The sequence below is a fragment of the Numida meleagris genome, chromosome 3, assembly GCF_002078875.1.
Source record: "Numida meleagris isolate 19003 breed g44 Domestic line chromosome 3, NumMel1.0, whole genome shotgun sequence".
Classification (NCBI taxonomy): Eukaryota; Metazoa; Chordata; class Aves; order Galliformes; family Numididae; genus Numida; species Numida meleagris.
In genome coordinates, this window is record NC_034411.1 from 22,491,110 (window position 1) to 22,517,707 (window position 26,598).

A 26,598-nucleotide genomic window follows, 5' to 3' on the forward strand; every position below is an offset into this window, starting at 1 on the left:
TCTTAAACATCCTCAGAAAAACTCATCTTTTCAAGCACTACTGGCTACCTCTGACAGCAATGACCACACCTTCTATCTTCTTTCTCTGTGGCTGGATCTTCTGAAGAGACAAAATAAATACTAAGTGTCTTGTGGACAGGGATGTGGAGCATGAGCATATCATGACTTCTCACACTGAACTGAACATTGAAGGACTTGGCTTAGAATAGGCATAGAAACTGAATGGTCCTGCTAACCTCAGATGTTCATATTGGCTATCACAATTAAATTATTTCCATACAATCCACATTAAAAATGAGCATGCACAGAATCAATTTATTGGAATAAATGAAAGAGGTAGAAGAAAGATCAGAGCCTCCCTTAGCACCAATCAGCACAGACAGACAGGCCCTCTTATTCCTCAGGTTGATGCTCTGCTGACACATTTCACCTCACCACATAAGATTCTAAATACTCAATTCTCAATGCTACTCAAAACAGTAGTATTTTAAAGATATAACTATACAATGATGGACAAAACTAGGAAGATACATATTAGCATCAGAGTGTGCATCTGTATCTCAGAGATATCACAGGACAGTATAATTGGTTAGTTCCAAAAGCAAAACCAATGATGCTGAATAGTCTCAAACTATACACAGGAGGACACAGCGCATTACTAGTGATCCACAAGGCTATGGATTTGGGTGCATACTCTTTAAGCATCTAAGATTATGAACAGAGACATTTCCAAGGCAAAAAGACTAAAAAACTAAGATTCCAGGAGGGGTTTTGACAAGACACTACCGGAGACACTTTCAACCATTCTGCTTATTCATATTTAAATACACACTGTCACTCAAAAGACAGTGAACTGAAAATACAGGGAGACAGCAATAGCAACAGATCTGGTATAGGCAATAAATCTCCCCATTCTCAGATGGAAATAATCAAAACAAAATAAGTAAGGTTTGCATAACAGTGTCCAGACTGCGATTTGGGAAGCAGTAAATAAGCAACTTTAATCAATAAAAAAAGAAAGCAAACAACCACACCGCAATTGTATTAATAATTTTGTAAAGATCCCTTCAACACCACCATTATCCACCTATCATGCATGCCAGCATGTTCTCCACAATTAACACAGAATTAAATCTGGCATACACACAGGGACACGATTATTCTATAAAGTGAACCCATAGTTATTTGATATTACAACACAATTTACAATCAACTTCACCCAACTTACTCAATGCTGAGCTTGGCTGAAAAACATAGGATATACCTGGTAGCCCTTGCAATTCCAGGTGCCTCAACTACATAAAAAGTTTCTTCACAAATGCTTTTTGAATTCTATAAATAGCACAGTTTTCAAAAGAAAAATACTTTTTAAAATAACAAGGGAAAGAATATCTTCAGCAATGTGAGTAAGAAATGATTTGCCAGCTAAATTCTCTATGCTGCTCAAATGCCAGTAATACAAGACACTATTTTAATTTTTTTGAGATGTAATTGGTAAAATCTAGTTTATCTAAATAGCAGTGGTAGTCTTTGAATAGGGTATCTTTTGTATCTTAGCTAGTTTAAGAGGGTATTATTTCATTTCCATCTCAAAATTTACAGAAGGAAGGGATGCCATTCAAAGGGACCTGGAAAAGCTTGAAAAGCAGGCCTTCATGAACCTAATGAGATTCAACAAGGCCAAGCACAAGGTGTTGCATTTAGGATGGGGTAATCCCAGATGTGTTCAGACTGGGAGAACAACTCACCGAGAGTAGCCCTGTGGAGAAGGACACAGGGGTTCTGCTGGATGAAAAGCTTGACATGAGCCAGCAATGCATGCTTGCAGCCTAGAAGCCCGACAGTATCCTGGGCAGCATTCTGGGCTGCATACTGGACTGTATCCTTTTGGCCAGGGGGCAAGGGAGGTGATTGTCCCACTCTGCTATGTCCTCATGATGTCCTATCTGGAGTAATGAATACAGGCCCGGGGCCTGAAGCACAAGAAAGACATGGAACTGTTGCAGGTCCAAAGGAGACCACAAGGATTATCAGAGAATTGGAGCATCTCTCCTACAAAGAAAGGCTGAGGGAGCTGGGCTTGTTTAGCCCGGAGAAGAAAAGGCTCTCAGTGAGGGAGACCTCACTGCAGCCTTCCAGTTCGTAAAGAGAGTTTATAAACCAAATGGAGACTGACTTTTTACAGGGGCAGATGGTGATAGGACAAGGAGGAATGTATTTTAACTAAAAGAGGAGAGATTTAGATTAGATGGTAGGAGGAAATTTACTACTCAGAGGGTGGTGAGACACTGGCACAGGCTGCCCAGGGAAGCTGTGGAGTCCCATCCTTGGAGGTGTTCGAGACTAGGGTGGATGGGGCCCTGGGCAGCCTGAGCTGGTGAGTGGCAACGCTGCCCATGGCATGGGGTTGGAACTGGATAATCTTTGAGGTGTCTTCCAACCTGAGCCATTCTATGATAGACATGGCAGTCACTACAGGCAATTTGATAACTATTTTCTTTATGAAAAAAATCTTACTTTATCTGAAGGTTTGGATTCTGAATCACAGTTCTGTAAGTAACTTTAATGTTTTTGTTAAGCATGGAAGTTTCAGTTTCTGATACATTTCAGCAGAAGATTATACATGTAATCCTTCACAATCAAATGCATCTTTTCTCAGCGTCTTAACTAGAAATCAGTGGCTAACAGTATACGTATGCAATTCCCACAGGGACCTTTTCCAAGATTTCAAAGATTATATTTATCTGCAAGCAAACACTTCTGAGCTCAAGGTGTGGTTTAAAAATGATTTCACAGAACTGCAGTTTCTGCTTGGAAAGCTAAAAGCACAACACTACAAGCTGCGTCCAAATTTGCATTCAGCACAAAGCTTAGAGAAAGAAAAAAAGGAAAAGGCAGAAACATGCTGATATGAACCACAGTCAATAGCAAAAGCACATTCATTAAAAATGCAATCCTGATGATTCCCAGAAAAAAAGTACAAAGCTCCACTTTTCATCTCTTTATGTGACCCTTTCATATACATCTTTTAAATCTAGCGAAGTTATGCTATCTCAAGTTAGTTAAGGATCTGACCCTACATTTACACTATCACCACTGCTCACTAGTTGTGCTAGGGACCACGGATCGCGATTCCCTTTGACTTGCTAGAAGATCCCATCTCACAACAAGGTTCCAGTGTGAGACCCCAATCCCAGTGACTCTCAGCAGGGGATGGGAATCAAATCTGTGTTGCCTAAGGAACAGGAAATAATTACTTTCACAAGTGGAACAACTGAACAGGTATCCAATGTGCACTATCAGGGCATGCAGGTTTAAGGGTTGAAAGAAAAATCCATTCACATCTATTTGTTAATGGCTGTAATATAATACGTGAAGAAAACTATCATAGAAAACACAGTTTCTTCCATGTCAATAATGTAACAAGAGAAGGTATCAAGGCTACAATATATCCAACACTCTTACTGAACAAAAAATAGCTGCAGATCTTTGCCGCAGAAAACAAGTATATTTTTGATAAGGAAAGGACACAAGGAGAGCTGTAATGGCTAAGATGAGATATTCTGCACATTTTTAAACAATCAAAAGTTCATCATTCCCTCAGGAGCAATATCTTATAACAGTGGAGCTCCTGGACTGGAATAATCCATGCTGTCAAAAATGTCAATATTTTTATTTAAGAAATGAGGTCGTTCGTTTGTCTATGCCAGTTCTGTTAAGAAACAGTACAACATTTTTTTTTAGCAGCTAATGCACAGTTTGACAACAAACTGCACTGGATGCATGCAGAGGGAGAGAGGCACCATTTTACCTTTGGGCCCTACCTTGGGTGGAGTGGATCTAGAGGAACAGCTTGCCACTTGGAATGCGTTCAAAGATCAGAAAAATAGCTACAGACATGTACATGAGATACTGCATGTCCAAGTTCACATTCCCACAAAGCTAGAAAATATCCTAGAGAGCTTACAAATAGTCATGTTACCTCTGGAATAGGACCTAATGCTGTAATTTCTACGGGTAGGAAAGGCAAACAAGGAGCAACGCTAACCCATGGTTCACTGAAACAAGCACAATAAAGGAATTGCACTGAGATCTCTTCAAATCAGCAGGACTTGTAGCCATTTGTTGTGATGATGAACTCCAACAAGGGAGTTGCTATGTATTACAGTTTCAGTACTCTCTATCCTTGGGTATTCTCCACCTCTCAGAAGGCGGCTTTAAGTTTTTGAAGCATTTCAACAAAGGTTCTCAGCTCTTCCTATTATAAACATGGCTAACTTGACCTTACAAAGTCTAACTCATTCATGTACCCCCAGAGGAAACTGTTCCACCTACGTCCAGAAAAGCATTTACAAAACCAGCACTTCCATTAGCAGTCTTTGCAAATAAGCCTCACATTTCACCGGTGAGTTGCTGACTACAACTCCATACAAAAGAACATTTTGCACTGGAGACTGGAACATTATTGAATGATAGCTGCTTTCACTGACAAAAGGTTTTTAATAGGCTGCTTCACTTGTTTCTCAAGCAACGTCTTACAGTAGCGATGCCCAAAAGACTGTGTAAACTGATGGATACCCCTTCACTTTGAAGTGCTAAATTTCTTTTCCTGCTTCTTCTGGCTCAGCTAACCTTTCCTCCAATGCTGTCTCTGGCAACTTCCCTAATCAGCAATCTCCAAATGATGAAGGCTTCCAAATTACAAGTAACTACAACTGTGCAATGTAAGTCTGAAAAAAGGTTTTGAGCCTTGTCCAAAGAATAACATGATTATAGGGAAAGCAGACACAAAACCTGCATAAATACTTTGCTAAAGTCTATTATTTAGTGTCTGAATTAAAGAACTATAAAAACGCTGCTACAGCAAATCCTAGGGAGGGTTTGTCTACAAGTTAATAAGGTTTTTTGCAAGTAATGACTGCTACCAATTGATTCATCATCATCTTCATTATTAAAAAAAGATCGGGGAAAGCCATCCATATTTTGTAAAAGACACTTGTGTCTTTTTATAGCTTGCATGGATTCAGACACACTATTTTCTGCAAGGTTATTTGAAACTTACACCTACATTGCAGAACTTGTGCTATTTGCCACCAAACAGACAATTCTTTGCAAATAATGTAACTGGCACTGTGCTAGGATGTACTATTTAGAAAGCAGATGTACAGCTTCAAACAGAAAAATGACAATTATCGAGTAAAAACATAGCAACCAAACTGAAAATATTCAAGCAAAAAGACAAAGCTGTCTATTGTTGATCGTTTTTAAAATGAAGATAGGAAAACACATGATGAAGCAGGTAATACTGAAAACTGAGATCCGATACAACAAATCTTAGCAAGTTTTCACCTATGATCCGAATTACAGAACATGCTTTTAACACTGAGTCTTGGAAAGTCACATTGCAGCATTTTCTGGGGACTCATGCTACAACAAGCATGGTGATCTTGGAGCTCCCATTTTTAACTTCAGCCTCTTAATTAGAGCAGGACACATGGGGAATTCCAATCATATGTGGATACTGCCATTTATTCCCTGATACAGTGCTGAAATTAGGAACAAAAATGTATACACAGCTCTTCAGGCATTCTTTCAAAATAAACTGTAGCAAACTATCTTTTCCTATTCAAAACCAAAACATTTCAGTCATACCATAAAACATACTATGAAACAAAACCTGGTTCAACCCAATGAGAAAGTTCTTCCTCAAGCGATTTGAATGTACTTTAGAAAACCAAGATCTTAAGCACAAGTTTAAGCCCAGATCTCAATCTTCAACAGGCTGTTTTTTGTTTATGAGCTGTGATTTTAAGCTTTAACCATCTGCAATGCAGCAAACTGGTAGTAGCAGCTTTCTTTTCAGCATAAAAAGATGACTTAACCAAGAGGGTAAAAAAAATCCATGTTATATGAAAGAAAAAATATGAAGACTGTCAAATGCTTTTATATCATGTGTTTGACAAGCAATTTCTCGCTATAGTAATAATATGTGGGACTTGTATAAGCATAAAGATATCTTTATCATATTCTCTGACACTTGCTTAAGGACATAGACATTTTAACACTTCATTTTTAGATAAAACACTTCCAATTTCTATTTCTTCATGAAATGATTCAGCAATACCAAGATGCCTTTTGGTTTCCTACACTATCAGAACAACCAACTCTAACACTATTTTCAGCACATCCTGGATGTCTCCATCCCGAGTTCCTGCTCAGTGCTGCACAGCTCTCTGGCACCTATATGACACATATGCTGCACCTCACAAAAGAGTACTGTAAATAAGTGATGGATTCACAGCTGAACAGAGTAAACCCTAAACATTCTATATGTAGTGAAGTTTTTTCTGCATAGGGTGGCAGGGAGAGGATAGGGCTTTCCATACCTATGAGGATGGAGAGAGCCCCCAGTGAAATCCTGACCCAGCAGCAGCAAAACCTTCATTACTTTCAGTGGGAGCAGAAATACCTGGACTGACTCTGGACATACTGTAGGCTGCAGGCTGTGACCCAACTTAACTATATATTTTGTTATGGACACATTCACCTCTGAGAAGAAAGTGTCAATTAGAGTCCTGGAGTTTGATCTGTGGCATTCAAGTTACCAGCTGGTAGCTCAGGTTGGAGACCTGTACAGCAGAAATTATTTAAATTTAATTAAAGGATGGCCACAGTGAGAAAGCTCCTTCATGAACTGCATAAAAAGATTTCATAAACTACTAGTGGCCTCCAGCATATAAATTAGACTCCTGATCTAATTTGTTTTGTTGTCTCATTTCAATTAAAACACTCAACTTGTATTCTATCTGAAAGCCTGAGTAAGGCATTAATGAATCTAGGTACTGATTTATTTTTTTTTTAAGCAATCTCCTGGCCAGAGACCCAAGCACAACTCTGAGCAGCCATCAGTCATTGCTAGAGTAAATAGGAACTCAATACACAGGTCTGGCTACATAGGAGGCTTTAAGAAAGAAATTACTTCTTGTTTCTCAGGCATGCCTCTCGCTGGCTTTTGGTGATACGCCTCAGCAGATACTTTCTTAAAAAGAGCAAAACTCATTTGTATTCTGTTAATCTCTCCTAGAACTCTTCAGAAGAAATACTACTTTAATTTCCTGCCTTCCCTGACTCTTCAGAAACCTGCAGTATCTCCTGGAGAGTGGTTGAAGCCTAATGCCCATTACTGGCAAACTCCCGTAGGGTGAGATTTCCTTCAGTTTTCCTCGAGTAAGACTTGCCAAGCAGAGCTACCATCCAATTACTAGGAGAGTTCCCCAGCCTTGCTGCAAATGGAACAATGAAGTTTATTAGTAGCTATTACTCATTTTCTATAGTGGTTGTGAGCAGACAAAACGTTGTTTGCCAAAAGTGTGCAGCAGTAATAGTCCGTACCTATGCTGAGCTCATGCCTAATATTAGAAAGGATGGGCTTCATGGGTGATAAGCAGTAGGTGGGCCTGGCGTGTTCATAAAAAAAAAGCCATGCAATTTCATATTTCAGTAACAAAGCAGTCACTACACAAATAAAATTCCAGTAATTATGCAATTTAGACCAAGACCGATTAAGGCATTTTGTTATTACCTCTTTTTGCACTCCTGAGAGACAAATAATAGATTTTTTCTCTATTGAAGAGATTTAAGGAGGCTTTTAAAACTTTATTATAACCAACAAATTGAGCCTTATAGTAGGTAAGAGGAACTGTAGCTTGCACTAATTTAGCTGATGTCAAAAGGAGTTAACTGTTGTCTCTGTCAGTGAAGCTATGACTAACCAGTCCAGAACTGAAGCATCTTTCATGGGCTCAGGTGACACACTAGCTAAAAGGAACACATCACAGATCAATGCCTGGCTTTAAACATCATAAACGTTAATGAAAAATACAACAGGTCAGTAAATCAAAAAAGACATCATTTTTCAACTTATTTCAATACCAAAAAGCATGTAACAATTCTGCAGTTCAACAAACACCCAGCAGCTGGACAAGCAGCTTAAGTATCCTGATACAGGCAAGTAGGCTTAATATTTGAATGTTGTGTTTGTATCTCACGTATGATACAATCCAACAGCAGACATCAGATTTAGAAAAAAAGAAGCACAAGTACAAAGAATATTAAGTAAAACTCACACAAAGAATTGCCTTAAGCCAGTGGGTGCTGAACACAACTAGAGAAGCCAAGGCCTGAGTACAATTTGTTACTATAAGTTTTTGAGTGCTGCAAAATGAACTAGAAAAGTACCTGTTAGCGTATAGTGCATCATAATTAACAAAATATAATAAATGAATGCATAATATAAATATGATATAAGTAACATATTATATGAGAAATCATGTCTTGTAATATTTTCTGTATCTGAAATCTTCATAACTGTTTTCTTGGTGCATCACAACAAAAATACGATGAATTACATTTACTAAATTACTATTTCCTACAATAACTGAATCAAAAGCAAGTCTTCCAAACATAGCAGCTGTTTCTATTATTCTTGTTTTCTAATTCACACATAATTGCAGTTAAATGTGATCAAATGTGATCGTTTAACATTCAAGAGTGAGTCGGGGCAATACAATAATAAACAAATAAATGATCAGCTTTCACTAATTTCAGCAAAGTTCAATAATAACTGACCATTTCAGCCACATTTGGCATTACAGGTGTTTATCAACTGTGTAGTTAAGTAAACGTTCTAAACCAATCTTCTTAATTGAAAAGACAGATACATTGCTGTCACTACTGAACTACTTGCAGTAGCAAGTAGGGTACACTTGTGAAAGACATTTATTTCTTTAGGCCTCCGATCTAATAAATAAATAAAGTAGGTGCTAAACATTATTCTTATGAGAGGCCCTCTTAAGCATTTATTTTACATTTTGTAAATTCTTACATCCCACTTGCGCTACCAGCACTTACGAATTTGCTTAACTCAGCAAGTCCATTTTAGTCAAGTACCAGCAGAGTTCTTAAAGTGAAATCCTGGCATCACTAAATCCAATCAAGAGTTTGACAGTGACTTCCACAAGGTCAAAATTATATCCAAAATTTTTATCCCAAGTCTCTTGGGGGGGGGGGGTCAATCACCACTCTTCTGCTTCCCTTCTTATTCAGGTAAGGCTACAAGTATCAAGTCATTAAAAAACTTCTCTTATTCTCCAACTCAGCACACTTGTCCAAAAAAGACAAATCACAAAACAGATCTAACTGATTTCCCAGTGTTAAAAGTGGCAAAAGAAAGCTCCACACAGCTTCGGTATTAGTGCTTCTGCACACTTTAGTGATATCCATTTCCTTTATACACTGATTTCAATACATCTCCCCTTACCCACGAACACCAGGTCATTTCAATACTGCAGATGTGATTCTGCTTAATTCAACTACCCTTTTAAAATAATCCTCTTGTGTAATAATCATCTACCTGGACTTGTGCAAAGCATTTGACACTGTCCCGCATGACATTCTGGTCACCAAATTGGAGAAAAATGGATTTGATGGATGGACCACTTGCTGGATAAGGAATTGGCTGGATGGTTGCATTCAGAGAGTTGTGGTCAATAGCTCCATGTTCAAGTGAAGACCAGTGACAAGTGGCATCTGCACTGGACCAGTGTTATTTAACATCTTAGTAGGTGACATGGACAGTGGGATCGAGTGCACCCTCAGCAAGTTTGCAGACAACACCAAGCTGAGTGCCACAGTTGACACACTAGAGTCTGCTATCCAGAGGGACCTGGACAGGCTTGAGTGGTAAGCCCATGCCAACTTCATGAAGTTCTACAAGGCCAAATGCAAGGTCCTGCACCTGGGGTGGGGCAATTCCAAGCACAGATACAGGCTGAGTGGAGAATGGCTTAGAAAGCAGCCCTGAGGAGAAGGATTTGAGCGTTGGTTGATGAAAGATTCAGCATGAGCTGGCAATGTGCGCTTGCAGCCCAGAAGGCCAACAATATCCTGGGTTGCATCAGGAGAAGTGTGACCAGCAGGTCGAGGAAGGTGATTCTGCCCCTCTTCTACTCTGCTCTTGTGTTGGGGCTCTTCAGCATGGAGAAGAGAAGGCTCCGAGGAGACCTTCTAGCAGTGTTCCAGTACCTGAAGGAGGCCTACAGGAAAGCTGGGGAGTGACTTTTTATAAGGGCACGTAGCAACACAACAAGGGGAAATGGTTTTAAACTGGAAGAGGGGAGATTTCGACTAGATATTAGGAGGAAATTCTTTACTGTGAGAGTGGTGAGACACTGGAACAGGTTGCCCAGAAAGGTCGTGAATGCCTCCTCCCTGGAAGCATTCAAGGCCAGGCTGGATAAGGCTGTGAGCAACCTGGTCTAGAGGGAGGTGCCCCTGCCTACAGCAGGGGGGTTGGAACTAGATGACCTTAAAGGTACCTTCCAACTCAAATCATTCTATGATTCTTCCTTATTTCAGAGATCACCACTGAAAAGATAGGATAAGGAAAAGATGCCTTTTGATTTTTAAACAGAAATGCCATGACATTAACTTTTTTTTTTTTTAAAGAAAGCTTGTGAGAAGCTAGAAGATTAAAATACACATTTTTGTTTTACTGGATTGTCTCTGAAACACACTGGATAACATTTTCCTTCAAAATCAAAGGCTAGAAATAGACCAGGAATGACAGTCCTAATCTCCAGAGAAAAAAAGCATAAAGATGCATAAAAAGCAAAGATGCATAAGCCTGTCTTTCCTTTTCTTGTCTCTCAGTGCCAGCTGCTGGGTAAGTCCCTTTATGGAGCAGAGAGCTTTCAAATAATAGCTGTCCAGAATTACAGGGTAGACACAAAGCGAATCACATTAAAATACCTGATCCTCTTGAGACTGACGTTGTAGCATTTATAGCACCTACTTTGAGATAAGACTTTTGGGAACGTGCAAATTTTAAGGCGGACAGAGTAGGAATTGTGCTTCTGCAAACCTGGAATCAGTCTCTGATTTGAGATAACAGGTATTTATGCCATGCTACTCCCATGACATGTGAAAATGTGTCAGATCAATGCGTCCAAAATCTTTGGAGAAAAGGAGAAATCACTCAAGGCTCTCAGTAATGTAGTATGGAAACAAAGAAATGGTAACTTCCCCCTCACCCCACCGCCAAGGAATGGCATTTGTGCCAAATGCTGTTGTAAACTATGAGCTGACAAGTTTCTTTGTGGAACACATTGCCAAAGCTGTTCATCAGTAAGTGAGATTTAATGTAGGACTTAGTTATGTGCTATCTAATTTTTTTCTAGTTTCCACACCTTCACTTCCCCGCTAGGATATTTTTCCATATTAAATCAATTTGCAACTTTCAGCCACGCTCTAACTAGCACATCTTTCTCCAGTTGCACTGCACTACTGGTTCCCAGTCTGAGAAGCTGTGTAGCAAACATCAGCCCTGATCAATTCTTTAAAAGCACTCGCAAGCTTCTAGCAATAGTTCCTTTCCCATGCTTCACTAACTTGATTTTACCCTTGGTAACAAGAAATTTTATCTTATTTGTGACCTATTCGAGATAAAGCAGACATTAAAAATTAAGTTGACAACTATAGTCAAACTTTTGAATGGTAGCAACTTTATTATGCATTTTTTAGCTCTGCAACTGCATATTTGCCAAGATTATGATATCCTGATAAACTGAAACCATAGCAACACATTCGGTATTTATATTAACCATGAGGCAAGAAGCAAGAATGCTAATTTTTTTTTACTCAGGAGATTGTCTTGATTAAAGAAAACACAGACTAGTCAGAACCTACTATAAAACAGATAATTTCTTTTTAATTAGAGCCACTTTTTTGTAAGTTTGAATGGACACAATTCAGTTAAATGTTTAATATCATAAAGGGGGATGCAGAGTATCTGATTTGTTTTTCTAATAACTGCTTCACTCCAGAGAAATTTTAGACAACAAGCCACAACATTCTTCTTCCCTTCCTCATTGAGAGCTCTTCTACCTGCTGTATTACATAGTGAATAATGACAGTGTGCACTGATTTTAAGTTACACTGGTCTGGATTTGTCACATCCAAATCTTTTGTTGGTATGCTCAATGACACAAGGTGGTGGTGGAAGACTGTTCAGTGGCATATTTGCCTTCCTTACATTGAGACATTCATGTTGTCTTTCTCTTCAGGCTACCTTCTTTCCTTCATAATGTGCACTGCTAATAACTTTAAGATGTTAAAATAGCAATGCAGGGTCTCCTAAAAGCCTACCTACTGTAAGAGTTGGTGTCTGAGAGTAGCCTAAAGTGGATGCCACTGAGAAGGACAAGAGCAAGTCAAGGAACCACAAGGGCTTCCTCTGTGCAGCACTGCAGATGTCAGCCAACAGGTGACAGTGCAATCCATTGTGTTGCCTCAGTTGCCCCATTTCCCAATCTGGCTCTAAGAATCTTAAACAATAATAAGCTATCATTTTATTAAAAGAGAATCTGGTACAAATCTTGCTATGCCAGCTTAAAATTAGGCATGATATTATTAACATTTATATTTGACCTACTCTATAATAAAGTTGTTAGGAATACTAATTTAAAAACCTATGTATCCGCAATCCACAAAAAACAGTATTTAGCACTTCAAGGAAACAGCATCACTGCTCATGAGACCTCACACCACAAGCAATTTGCTTTCATCATTTTTTCACGGTTTTAATGGAAAACTCATTACTTCTGCACTTTGTCTACATTAGTCCTTTTCAGACATCCACCTAGTTTAGGGGGGGGAAAAAAAAAAAGCTATTTCCACTTCTAACAATGACATTCCTATACAGCACAACAGAGCACATAAAGACTGCTAGCTTCTGTGTAGTAGCAATTCATGAGATTTACTGGAAAGGCATAAGTGCATCATAATTCTAGGATTCAGTGCACAAGCTACGTGAGAATTTTTAGATAAGTAAGGATGACCCATAATTCACTAGCAGCCACAGAAAATTCTACTACCTAAACAGCTTTGAGAGCAAGAAATCAAATGAACTGTACATTAACTGATTTTTTTTTTCAACCTGCAAAGCTAGCAAACAAATCCCTTCTGCAGAATATTTGTATTATATCTGGTAGTGATTGTTTGCTACATATATCAACAAAATCTTTGGGCAAATGAGAAATATCAGCTGTTCACATTTTTTGCTTCTGCACAGAGATAAGTAATTTGATACTTTTCAATTTTGTTATAAGAAAACATTATGAATATTTTATAAAAGAATAGCAAATGTGTTTGATGTGATGGACCACACCCACCTTTGAAGCACAGAGTACTTCTTGTATTGTTTGTTACGATTACCTGACAAAGTAGTGTAATTATTTCTGCTGAAGTTCAGTTTCATTTGACACCTCTAGGGCAATGCCCAGAATCCCTGGCATAACAACAGGGAGAGGAGTTAAAAAATACTGCTGTTCACAACTCTGCTTGGAAGGGCCATCAGGCCAAGAGATAAAGCTCTCAGGAGACTGGCCAGTAAAAAAAAAAATCACAGATTTCTAAATTAACTCTGTAGGTCAGAAGTTTAGTTCAAACTCTTTCTGAAAGACAATTTAAACCTAGAAGCTTGCTAGTAGCTCAAATCACTTTTTAACAGTTCATCTGCTTTATCTACCCTGTTTAAGCTGCATTTCTTATCTGAATACAAAATAGCAACAGTTTCAAACCATTACAAACTATAAAGCTTTCCTGTTACAACTAGCTTCAAGCAGGAAACAAAATGAAAATTTCATTCAATAAAGCCCCGATAATAACAGGCCCACTGTTTTCATGACTAAAATGAAAAATGTTTATTCATACCACAAACGAGTTGGACACCGAAATGGATAACCCCCATTGTGCTAGGCTCTGTGATAACAGAATGAAAGAGAGAAGTATCTGTACTAAAAAGCTTACACGTTTTAAACAATGTTTCTAGAGGTCTGGGGCACATCCTCCCACAAACTGCAAGAACCTGGGGGTGTACAGAAGATGAGGAAAGAAGTCAAGTGAATCCACTATTACACACAGGCTAAACATCGAGAAGAATTCACGTGGGAGATGGTTTTCAGGGAAAACCATAGAATGGCTTAGATTGGAGAGGACCTTGAAGATCATCTAGTTCCACCCCTCTGCCGTGGGCAGGGCTGCCCCTCCCAGCTCAGGCTGCCTAGGGCCCCATCCAACCTGGCCTTGAGTACCTCCAGCGATGGGGCACCACACCGCCTCTGGGCAGCTGTGCCAAGGCCTCACTGCCCTGAGTAAAACATTTCTTCCTAACATCTGATCCAAGCCTCCCCTCTTTCAGTTTAAAGCCATTCCCCCTTGTCCTATCACTATCAGACCGCATAAAAAGTCAGTCCCTCTCCCACTCATAAGCTCCCCTCAAATACAGGAAGACCACACCGAGGTCTCCCCTGCGGCCTTCTCTTCTCCAGGCTGAACAAGCCCAGCTTCCTCAGCCTGTCTTCATAGGAGAGGTGCTCCAGCCCTCCGAGCATCTTCGCGGTCCTCCTCTGGACCCACTCCAACAGCTCTGCACCCTTCCTGTATTGAGGGCCCCAGGCTTGTTCAGTGAACGGTGATTTAAAGCAACACTAACATTTAAAACTTGCTTTTTTTGTGAAATATTACACGGAAACTCTTGAAAAACAAAGTGGATCCAGATTTTTGTAAATAAGGAATTACCATTCTTAGTATTTTTAATGTGTTAAAGATTTTCTCTATTGCACGACCCTACATATTAAAATATTATATCCACAACTTTCCTCATAATGTAACTAATTGAGATTTCTTTTCCTTCCCTGGATAAGAATCCAGCATAAATGTGGGTTTCAGATCAAGACTGAAAAATGAATCTTATTTAATAGTCATCTGGAAAAAACAAGTGCTACGCTAGTGATGCTAAGTGGTTTCAGTCTAACAATTAAGAGAATACAAACATGAAAAGGGTTGCTTTCCTCTTCCTCTGCAGAGTGATAAAAGTAACCCTCAAAATTAAGCTCAGCTAGAAAATGCAGAAGATGAGTCACAGGGGTTAGAGTGAAAAAGCACACGGAAGTGCAAGCAAGCATATCTGTGGCCGTGAAGGTCCACACACACATTCTTGTATGTTGGCAGTAATATACCACTAAGAAGATTTCTAAATAGTAACACTGACTAACCTCCACATTTTAGTGAAACTGTGCATCAGGCTCACGCAGCGAGGAAGGGCTGGAGGTCTGAGTCCATCCATTTGGAGAAGGAGGGCAGCAATACCATACAGAACGAGGTACTTCACGTAAAAAAATAATACTTGAGCTAAAGCCACACCACCTAAAAAAAAAAACCATCACATCATACTCATATCTTAAATGACTCTTGAAACAGTTTTAAAACCTGCAGATACTGATAACTTCCAAATAGTAATTCATTATTCAAAAAACTAAAGCAAGAACAATACCTGATTTTGTAACACTTACAGGACACGGAAGCACATGCAGTTATGACTCCCGGCACACATAGAAAAGTACTATTATTCCAATACAATACAAAGGTGAAGTAAGCACTCATATTTCCACTTTCAAGATCTCTTTGGACTGTGAGCATTGACAGCTACAAAAAACAAATACTGATGCCGTGCAAAAAAAATCAGAACTCACTGATACAAGTGACAAATAGTTACCACGGCAGCAACAAATTTTCACCTTCGCAAAAAAAAGTTAATACTGGACATGTACATCACCATTACATACACTCTTCACTTGCACCTCTGCTGTCATCTGTCACACAGCAACAACATGTAATGAAATATTGGTGGGAATATTTCCAAACTGGGCCCTGGTTTCAGCCCAAATGGGCTGAATAGCACACCAATGTTCCAGTGTTCTAAGCGATGGTTGCGTGCCTTGGGCAGAGCTGCTGTCATGATGCAGCAGCAGGGCGCAGCCCACAGGCTGGCATGTTAGCATCTAGGGGACACGTAGAATTCCCAACAAAATCCGGTTGGATGCAGCTGAGGCACTGCAAGACTGGAGATCCATCCAGTATAATGTTGAAGGCAGGTTTGTCTTAAACCCACAAGACAAAGGCCTGCCTTCTCTATAGTGTGTTAGCTGCCTGAGGACCAAAAGTGAAATTTCAGTGGTGTACTGGTTCAAAGCCCAACCCCACAATATGGTACAAGAACACAGCAATCTCACACAGGTGAGATGAAAATCAGACTGCCTATGCTTAAAGAGTTATCACTGCTGTGAATCACAGTCTTAGAATAGAAAATTTAGGATTGGCAGTAACAAATTCAGGCACCCTGAAACTGACAACTGCCAGTCTTGACAGCTCATAATTTCATACTGAGTCTTACAATGCTTGGCCTGTTACCTCAGAAGCATAAAAGGCTGTAACAGTGACAAAAGAGTTCTGATTGTTAATAAAAAAAATTTAAAAAGTAGCAGTAAGATTCACAATAATGGAGCAATTTTTTTTTTTTTTTAATATGTATATACAAGTAACCAGAAAACCCCCAAATGAAGTAAAGTCCAGCTATAACTTAAGTTTTTGAACATCAGAACTTGGTGGCAGCGTGGAACACAGAGGGGAAAAAGATGACCTTTTAAACATCTCTGCACACTCCCAGTTGTAAACAAAGGAAGATGGTTCACATGAATATTCTAAATGTTATTTAGCTGAGTAAAATGGAATTGGATCAGTAATTATAAAAAAAATTCACTAAAACAGAGGCCACCATCTTCATTGAAACCAATGAGAATTTTCTCAAAAAGTCAAAAATTTTTCTCAAAAAAGATCAAAAGTTCCACTGACTTTCCTCTGATTGTCATCTGATGTTAAAAATCCAGCCCCAAAGGAGGAAAAGTGAAAATAGTGTAATTTGGAAGAGTAAAAAACTAAAAAATGCCATTGTATTTCCTTCCATTCCAGTGATTTACTTTCTCTCACTGATATCAACAACCTTGTGACTTGGAGTACTTCAGATATTTAATATAATTTCAAAATCTTGCAGCACACTTTCCTTAGAGACTAAATTTTCAATCTGACCCCAGCAGTCTAAGTCTATATGAGCACTTAAATCATCTGCCTTTTTTGTCCCCAAGTCAAAGTCTCCCTTTTGCATTCTGTTGACTAATGACTGTACTGTGGATGATGATCAAAAGTTAAACATTAAAAATCTAATCTAATACGTAACAACCTAGGGTGAAATTCTGGCACTAGTAATGCCAATTGCAAAACTCCTGCTGGCCTACACATGTCCAGCCTTTTGTTGCTGCAATCCACTGTTTTTAGTTTTAATATTATCATCCACGTGCATGATATAAGAAACAGTCGTGCCATACAAGAATAAAAACTTACAGCAGAAAAAAATACCTAGACATGAGGCTTATGGTATTTTCCTTCAGGGAAGTAGTCATCTAATATTTAATAACATTCTTTCCCTGAGGAAAACAAACAATCCTAAGAACTATTTGGATAGTAGCCAGTCAGCTACACATTAGATTACCACTAAATCATTTATACAGCCAGCTTTCTGGTTTAATTCCTATCTCATTCAATTTCTAATTTCTTTTTATGACAAATTTCATTGGAGAGCTGAATGTTGACACCCACACAAACTGATTATAAAGATTACAGTTGTCTGCGCGCTGGTAAGATTCAAAATCCTTCGGCTGTGCATGATGGATAAAGATTTAGTGACCCAGACTACCACCCTCTTGAGAATCAAAACAATCAATACATTAATTTTTAAAATACAATGATGGAACATTCAGAATTTTCAGATACAAAGTTATAAGTCACTGTTTAAAAAAAAAACATTTTCACTATCAGTAATGTTTAATATTAGTCTAAGTTGTGATTACTGGTAGTTAGCAGACAGCTCAATAGCACTGGCATCTCACAAAAGCACAAGCATCATATAACTGACATCATCACCTGGCACACACCAGCTGCTTTGTGTGTGGCGATTCTAATTCTCACAAGATCAGCGACGTAAAGGTCCCCATCAATATGTGAATGAAATTCATGCTGGTCTTCAACTCATCCCAGCTGTGTGAGAGTTCAGGGCCACACACCAAAAATCTGTGGGCAAGATTCACAGCTGTGCAACAGCTGGTCTGCAATGGCAACTTTCACAGGCTTCAAACCTTCTTTGCATACCTGAGATATTCCAGCTGCTTTGCATTTACACCATTATAGCACAAAGCAGCCAGAAGGACACTGCTTCATCTGATATAAAAAACACGAAGTAAAAAGAAGATTTATAATCAATACAAAAATACTCAAATTCATTACCAGTACCACGCTTTGTTCTCTAGCATTCTATTTAAAGGTAAAAAAGAACTCCTGAAAGAACACTATCTTAAATTGGAAACAAAGCTGAGAAGATGTATCACCTGTACATTAAAAATATTAAAGGGAAAAAATATTGCAAAAAGCACATCTTTTTCCTAAAATAAATGAACTCAAGGGATTCAAAGTCAAGGTTAAGTTTTTTAAGAAAACGTAATAAGGTTTTAAAAAAATACTGATTTTTTTTTAAAAATATACCCATACAATCTTAATTCCATGCACGTCAACAGTCAAGCTGCTTGAAATTTCAGATTAAGTGACTTATATAAAGATTGATATTTTCAATTTCTCAACTTGCAATCCTTTTAAAGTATTCTAAATTCTCCTTGACTTTAAGAACACATTTCTAAACCTTCAGCAAAGTTCTAACTTATTCAAATTTGCTCAAAAACTGCATTTCATAGATTTCATAGACCTTTCCCTCAAGGATTACTAAAATATTCACAGATTTTTTTCTCCCCCCCCCCCCGTCATACTCCTCAAAACTCTGCCTAATAATTTTTGAAATTATCAGATAGATCATTTCCGTAAGTGACAAAAGATTTTGGCCTAGGGATTAAAAACAATTTTTCTGTCCCTAATCCATCAGCAAAGAATATTTATGGTCAAGAATTGTATCTTACCCTGCAATGTTACTGATGAGACACGAGCATGAAAGCATAGATTCCCCTTTTTCACAGCTGACCTGACCCTGCAGCACTAAGAATTGTAGGTGCCTGTTTCTGCCAATAACTAGAGCAGGTACAACTAGAAAACACGTATTACAGTCAAACATGCAGTCATTCTGAAAGGGCTACTGACACATGACAGAAGTCTAGTAAGAAACACGGCTCAGAATTTGTGGTCATATCATCATCTTCAAAACACTGAGCTTCAAGGGTTCATTTACCTGCTCATATTTTCTACATTTCCTCTCACAGAAAATAATAAAGCATATGATGCAGAGATTCCCTCACATATGAAAAAGCACCATGAAAGAACGTGGCTCTGCACTGCAGCAAACTGGCTACATATACATCTGTATATATATGTACAGTGACTTGAGATATGTATCTCAGCAATAATCCCAACAGCATCAGGAACATCCAGCTTTAATAAATCAATATCAGTATGGTTATTGACAAGCTTCAGATGCTGGGCTACAGCATTTTCTTTCTAGCCACATGCCTGGACCTACTATGACCTTCTCAAGTTGGCGCTGATCCTGGCAAGAGCTTACACTTCATGCTGAGGGAGCTTTCTACAAATGTACATGCAGCACTAAGCAGTATGCAGCAGCAAGCAGACTCTGCATGAACTGCTGAGTAACCAGAGCTCGGCAGCCACTGCCACAGTCCCATGTACCTTCTGCCGTAATCTTTTGAATTGTACAGTTTTTTTGGATTACAACAAAAACTTTTGATATTGTTTCTCACAGTATCCTTCCGGACAGAATGCCCAGCATACAGCTAGACAAAAATATAATGCAATGGGTGGAACAACTGGCTGATGGATTGGGCTAAAAGGGTTACAGTAAATGAGGTTACACCAGGCTGGTGGTCAGTCACTGGCAGGGTTCTGCAGGGCTCCATTTTGTGGCCATTTCTCTTCAACATTTTCATCAACGACTTAGTAAACTTTCAAGTCCTGCATCCAAGCAAGTTTGCAAACAAAACTAGATGAGAAGGAGATGTTGACACCTGGAAGGCAGAGAGGCCTTGCAGAGAGATCCTGACAAATTGGAGGGCTGGGCAATCACCAACCACATGAAGTTTACCAAGAGCAGTGCTGGATTCTGCACCTGGGATGGAGGCAGCCCAGACAGGGGGATGAGAGGCTGGAGAGCAGCCCTGTAGAAAGGGATCTGGGGGTTCTGGTCAACAGAAAGTTGAACATGAGCCAGTGTGCCCTGGCAGCCCAAAGGGCCAAGTGTGCCCTGGCAGACCCCAGGTTCAGCACTGCCAGCAGGCAAGGGAAGGGGCTGTCCCACTCTGCTGTGTGCTGTGCAGACTCACCTCCCAGCACTGGGTGTGGATTTGGGCGCTACAATGCAAGAAGGGCACAAAAATATTTGACAGCATCCAAAGGAGGGCTACAAGGATGGTGAGGGGTCTGGAGGGCAAGGTGTGTGAGGAGCAGCTGAGGTCCCTAGGTTTGCTCAGCCCAGAGCAGAGGAGCTGAGGGGAGGCCTCATGGCAGCTGCAGCACCTCACAGGGAGCGGAGGGGCAGCGCTGAGCTCTGCTCTCTGTGACAGCGACAGGGCCCAAGGAACGGCATGGAGCTGTGTCGGGGGCGGGGGGCAGCTGGGGGTTAGGGAAAGGGTCTGCACCAGAGGGCGGTGGGCACAGGCTCCCCAAGCTGCTGGTGTTGAAGAAACATTTGGACAATGCTCTCAGACATAGAGTTTGAATGTTGGGTGGTCCTGTACAGATCCAGGGGTTGGATTCAATGATCCTTGTGAGTCCCTTCCAGCTCAGGATATTCTGTGATTCTATTATTCTGTCCTGTCCTCTGCTCAGAGCTAACTGCCTGCTCATACAAGCTGTGCTAACCTGAATCAATGCAGAAGTGACAGCTCAGTTCAATTATTCCTGTCTTTCTAACCACTGCAAAAGAGTACAGTGCAAGAAGCATTGTAACTACATTAACCTACAAATACAAACCAATGCAATTAATAATTAGGCTCATGTTACTCAGCAGTTATCTTTCACTGCTGCTTGGTAGTGTTTTGAAAGAGGTGCAGGATTGTAAAATGAAGATGAACAATGGGAAGAAAATACAACCTGGACTCATGCTGCCTGGCTTTACAGCCCAGCCTTCCAGAAGTGCACAAGAAAAATCCCTTAAGAAATGGAATGATGGCAGGAAAGTACATCCCACAATGCTTGTTCTTTTAAGACGACGAAGTAGAACAGACACAATGAGCCCAAAGCAAAGTTGCTTAAACCAGACTGAAGGTCTGGCACAGAAGTCTTTCAGATCACTTAATAAAGAAACAAAACCAGAAATCTGTTAAAGGACAGACTTACCTTAAAACTATCCACCTTAAATATCCCCGAACATCAACCATGGCCATTACAGTACATTACAACGAACTCTAAATAAATTGGAAGTTATCACGAGTAAAAAAACTAGACATAAGAGTAGGTTAACTGCCAATATTATTCAACATTTTAGCCTGCAAGAAAGCTTATCCAGCATTTTCACTGACTACTTTCTTTTAAAACAGTGAACTATCCAATGTTTCAGAGAATGTTATTAAGATTTCTGATGCATGTTTATATTCCACTTTCTAAAGCAGACACCAAGATGCCAAATATTTTTTAATCAGATTCTCCTTATCATTATCATACACGATGAAAAAAACTCAGGTTACTCCATTAGTATTTAATTACCATTTAGATGGATGTAGAGATATCCTAATTTTAATCACAAAACACTGAGTAGTTCTCAAGAATAAACTGAGGAACCAACTTTCTATTTATGGACTTATTAGGAAAAGAATCATAACATATCTGGGTTACATGGACTACTCTGTAGGTCTTGCTGTTTCAAAGAGGAACTTAATTTTTTTTCTTTTAACGAAACAAAACATGAAATTCACCAATTACAGATTCAATAAGCTCCACCCTTGAATAGACCATATCATTCAAGATTATTCTTATATAAGCAGCATGCCAGTCAAAGGGAGAATATGGTTTCAGTGCATTAGAATCTAGTTAATAACTAAAACAATAATAGTTAACCAACACAGTAAATTGTGCATGCTTCACTAGAAATAAATTGTATATGGTTAAGAACAAAACATTAAATGCACAGAACCCTCATCACACATGCATAAATCTCTGATGTACAACTCTACACCAAAGAATCGCCTCTGACTCAAAGTACACATACATACGAATTCCTGGTCAAATATATTTTCACAGTCACAAACTTTACTAATATTCTAGATCAACCCAGTGTGACAATTGTCACATACATTTTCATGCAGAATTCTGGCTTTCATCATTCCCTATACCTTGCAAAAACATCAAGCTCTGTTTCAGATGAGCAGAGTAAATGGTGCTCAATAAGAAAATTAAAAGAAAGACTCCAAAAGAAAATATTGTGGTTTTTAACCTCTGAATTTTCAGAATCAGATTTAAATACACAAATCAGCAACATTCAACATCCATTCCAGTCTCTATCTAACAGCAGAAGATCCCATCAGGGTGGATGTTACTATTAACATTCTGTGTCGCAGCAAAGAAAAGAAGTCACTGATTTCTATTTCAGATCTTGTTGAACTACCAGTTATTATATAAATCAGTGAACTAGTCACTCAGTTACAGAAGCCTGAAGAACATGAAGTGGAAAGGATTGCAAATCTGTCTGCCTTTTATTTCATTTTATGTTCTTTCTTTTCCCCTACTTCATTACAGACCACAGCCACACATTAGGCACTAGAGAAGATGGACCTCTGGCCTGCTTCAGTGTAGTAGCTTCAGTCTTCACAGCCTACAATCTTCCTTTTACTATGCAAAACACGAAGGAAGCAAATTAAATCCAATCAACTTTAAAAACTAAAAATAATGAATTATCATGGTTTCCATTTCCATGCCACATGGGACTTCCTGCTACATCATTACTTCTGAAAGTATTCAACCCTTTCAGATAATCTGACCAACACTGCCAGAATGAGACGTAGTACTGAGACAAAATCGTGGAAATTATATTATTTGTCCATTGCGCATATAGAATCACAGAATACCTCAAGTTGGAACGGACACATAAGAATCACCGAGTTCAAATCCCGACTCCACACAGCAAACCAGGGCAGAGCTGCAAGGCACTCTAGGAGCACCCTCTGATGCTGTGTTGCCAGATGCTCATTATATGGGGGATATGGCAGATGACCTGAAATAATTTATATCTGAAGTTACCCCAAAGAGTTAATATTTGGATATCTAAAAGCACCTCTAACCAAAGCATGCTCTTACCTTCTCCCCCACATAGAAAACTGACATCTTCTTTGGATGTTATTCCTGCTACCAAATACTGGCCATCGGTGAAACAGAATTTGATTACACACTCAGCATGAAATTACACTTCGTTCAGACCAATACAATGCAGTTTTTTTTTTTTTATTAATGCATATGGCATTTGTTCTCCAGTATGTGAAGTAGCAGCCTGTGAAGAGCTGCAAGTCAGTCAGCTGAAAACATCTCAGTCAGTCTGGACATGAGCAGTTTTCTGAAAGGCCATATCAAAAACAACAACAGAATTGGTTTCGCCATCTCCGACACCACTCTCTTCTCATCATTCTGAAATAATCAGAGGCAACTCCATCTGTTTTGATATCAAAGACTGAAGTGAATTCTTCCTACATTATGACCAACACAGCCCAAGCTTCACTGTGATATAAACACACAAGTTAAAAGTAGCATATGGAGAATGTTAAAGGAAATAAAATTTAAATAGCAGAAATAATTTCTGGTAGAATAAACGTTGACGTCTATTTGCCATATGGGAGCTGCAGTACTGAGCAAAGGAGGAGATAGCTGAAAAGGCAGACCCATAATAGCTTTCTGTTCTACTGGTAACCAGTGGAAAAGATACATGCAACCCCAGGCCAGCTTTTTTTTTGCTGATTGAAATCCGACAAAAAAAAAAAACAACTTCAAGATGGAAAAAAATGAATTATGCAACAATAGATTTTGTACTGTCTGGCAGAAGAACTTCGATATCAAATGCCCATAGTATAGTTACATCTCAGGAAGACATGTCACATTCTTTACTAAGGGAAATGCTTGATCCACCCAGTAAGTTAGACTGGTCAGCATCTCCTCAATCCCTGGAAAACTTGAAGTGCAAATTGTCTTAGAAGCTTTTTCTGAACATATTAGGGACAGAAAAGTAAATGGGAACAGCATATTCATCAAGGGAACATGACGCCTGACCAACAACACTCTATTCAGTATGAACTCACTGGTGCTTTGGACACACAGGAATGAGCACGGATGTTGTGTATCTTGACTTCAGTGAGAACTTTCACACATTCTCTGACAGCTTCCCAAACACCAAAGATGTGAGATACGGCTTGTATAAGTAAATAAACACAAAAGAAAATTTGGCTGGAACTACCAGACTCAAAGCATAGCAACAATCAGTGGTGCAAAGTGCAATTGGCAGCCAGTAACTAGCAGCATCCCTCAGACCTCACAGCTGAGACCACTTACCCTCAACATCTTCACTAGCAACCTAGATGACATAACAGAGTGTACCTTCTGCAAGTTTGCTGATGACACCAAACTGCAGCAACAAGCAATACAGTGAAGAGAGAGCCTGCTATTCAGAGGGACTTTGGAAGTGGCAGGTCTAGAGAAGCGATCCTTTCAGTATCCCTACACTAGTAATATTGGCCACTTTTTTTTAAAAAAAAAAAACACCTTAGTCTCCCTGCTGTCTCATGGTAATTAATTTTACAAGCCATCTGTACACTGTGCAAATGCATGTCCTGCTTGGTGAGAGTTTTGTTGCCTTCCAGTTCCAGAGACTCTTTTTCCTCACAATAAAAAAAAGCAGACTGAAAGACGTAAGGACCATCACACAAATAAGAGAAGATAAGTACACAGGTAGCAAAGAGACTGGAGGACATTCAAAAAATGAAGGGTAAAGCAAGGCTACAATACCCTCTGATCCTTTAAGATACTAAGTGTCACAAGGAACACATAGCCCAGCTGGGTTATTTGGGACAGAAGGTGGGTTCCTGTGCAACAGAAGAAACTGTGCTGACTGACTTATTCAGAAGAACAGGAGAATACTCAGAACTACATATCTGCAAATAAATCAGGAGGAATGAGATAATTTAATCTCTAGGCAAAAGTGCTTTTACAGTAATGCAGGTACTGACTTGTAAACGGCATGGAGGAAAGAAGAATTCAAACATTTCACATAAGGAGATCTTTGGTTTAGCTGCAGGCATTAAAAACATACACGTAACTGTTTTGTATATTGTTGCTTCCAGAAACTTTTGTCTAACTCCTGCCACATAAAACATTTCTCTTACTGAGCGGTAACACATCACACCATGTTATATATATATATATGTTTTTAAGCGTATATTTGCATGAAGAAGAAAACACACTTAGTTATGCTTCTTGAGCTAACTTCAGCATGTAGTGTAATTTGTGGCCAAGTAAGTTTATTAATATTGAAGGGTGACATTTTTAAACCTGTCACAATGCTTTTTGTCTATCTGCAGTCTCACTTCACAAGAACACTTGTTTTGTGCTTCTGTGAGGTGCATTCTGACCACCATCAATTCCCTTACAATTCCTTGAGCAAAATTTCTTAGCACTGTTGTCTTTACCTGCACTGCTGGTGTTTAATGCTTCTAATTCCAAGATATCTCAGAAGAAAAGCTGGGGAGCAATTACAATTTCCATAATTAGAGTTGATTACAAGACAGTCTAACAGCCTTTTCCCTAAGTTTAGCATGCCACAAGGGGCAACCATGTATCATTTGATGGAAGGAGACGTTTCATGCTGCTCTGAAGCTACTGTGGGTTAAAAGGGAAACAAAATGAAAAACAGCAGTGCAAAAGGCTAATATACCATACAGTTAATACTCTAGAGTCAACAGCAAGCTTCTTGGTCTCTTGACTCCGTTATCTGATGTAATTGGTTTTAATAATCCCAAATACAAAGTAACAGAGAGGAATATTTGGCTCTGTACAAGAACTGGTGTAGAAGCATGTTAAGGTCCATAATGATCCAGTAAGAATCAATAGAAAGAAAATATTACAGGTACCCTTACTCATATCAGCATCTCCCTGTATCAAGTCACAATGGTGGCTGCTCACTAACTAGTTTCTGTATAATTACTGGGATGAAACTTGTACAGAAAACACTTTGAAGTGTGATACATTTCTGCAGGTAAATCCCACCACAACATCTTCTTTGAGCTATCATATTTAAGCACCTGCTTTCAATACTAAGACAAAGCTTAACAAGAGTGGAGTTGCCCTTGAACACAGCTCTTCTGAAAGCAGGGTCTCCAAAGAGCACTTACCTCAATTCAAATGATTGCATCTTGTTCTGGTAGTTTTACAGTCCAAATTTGATTTAAATCAGGCTCTCGTTGCCTGAAATAGCTTTAAAAGTATTTTCTAATCATCTGCTCAAAAATAGCTGTAATTCTTGAGAGATAGCACTCAATTCCATTAAACAAGCATACAGACTACTTTGCTATTTTCTGTTCTCTAAACAACTTTTTTGTTTAAATCAACAGCTAGAAGTCCCCATAGGAGGCAGGAATCTGCCAGTAACACCAAACCTAGAAT

The 26,598-nt window shown here is 39.2% G+C and overlaps 1 protein-coding gene across 8 annotated transcripts in view; it reads right to left on the minus strand.

Annotated features, from left to right (window-relative positions):
* HHAT (hedgehog acyltransferase) overlaps window positions 1-26,598 on the minus strand; it is a 153,377-nt gene that overhangs the window by 109,719 nt on the left and 17,060 nt on the right. For all 8 annotated transcript variants that reach the window (XR_002437592.1, XR_002437593.1, XM_021393208.1 and 5 more), the window contains exon 8: window positions 15,114-15,264. Coding sequence is in view for 6 of the 8 variants with exons in the window: in XM_021393208.1 (XP_021248883.1) it covers window positions 15,114-15,264 (151 nt within the window). In the remaining 2 variants the exon portion in view is untranslated. The remainder of the gene's footprint in view (window positions 1-15,113; window positions 15,265-26,598) is intronic.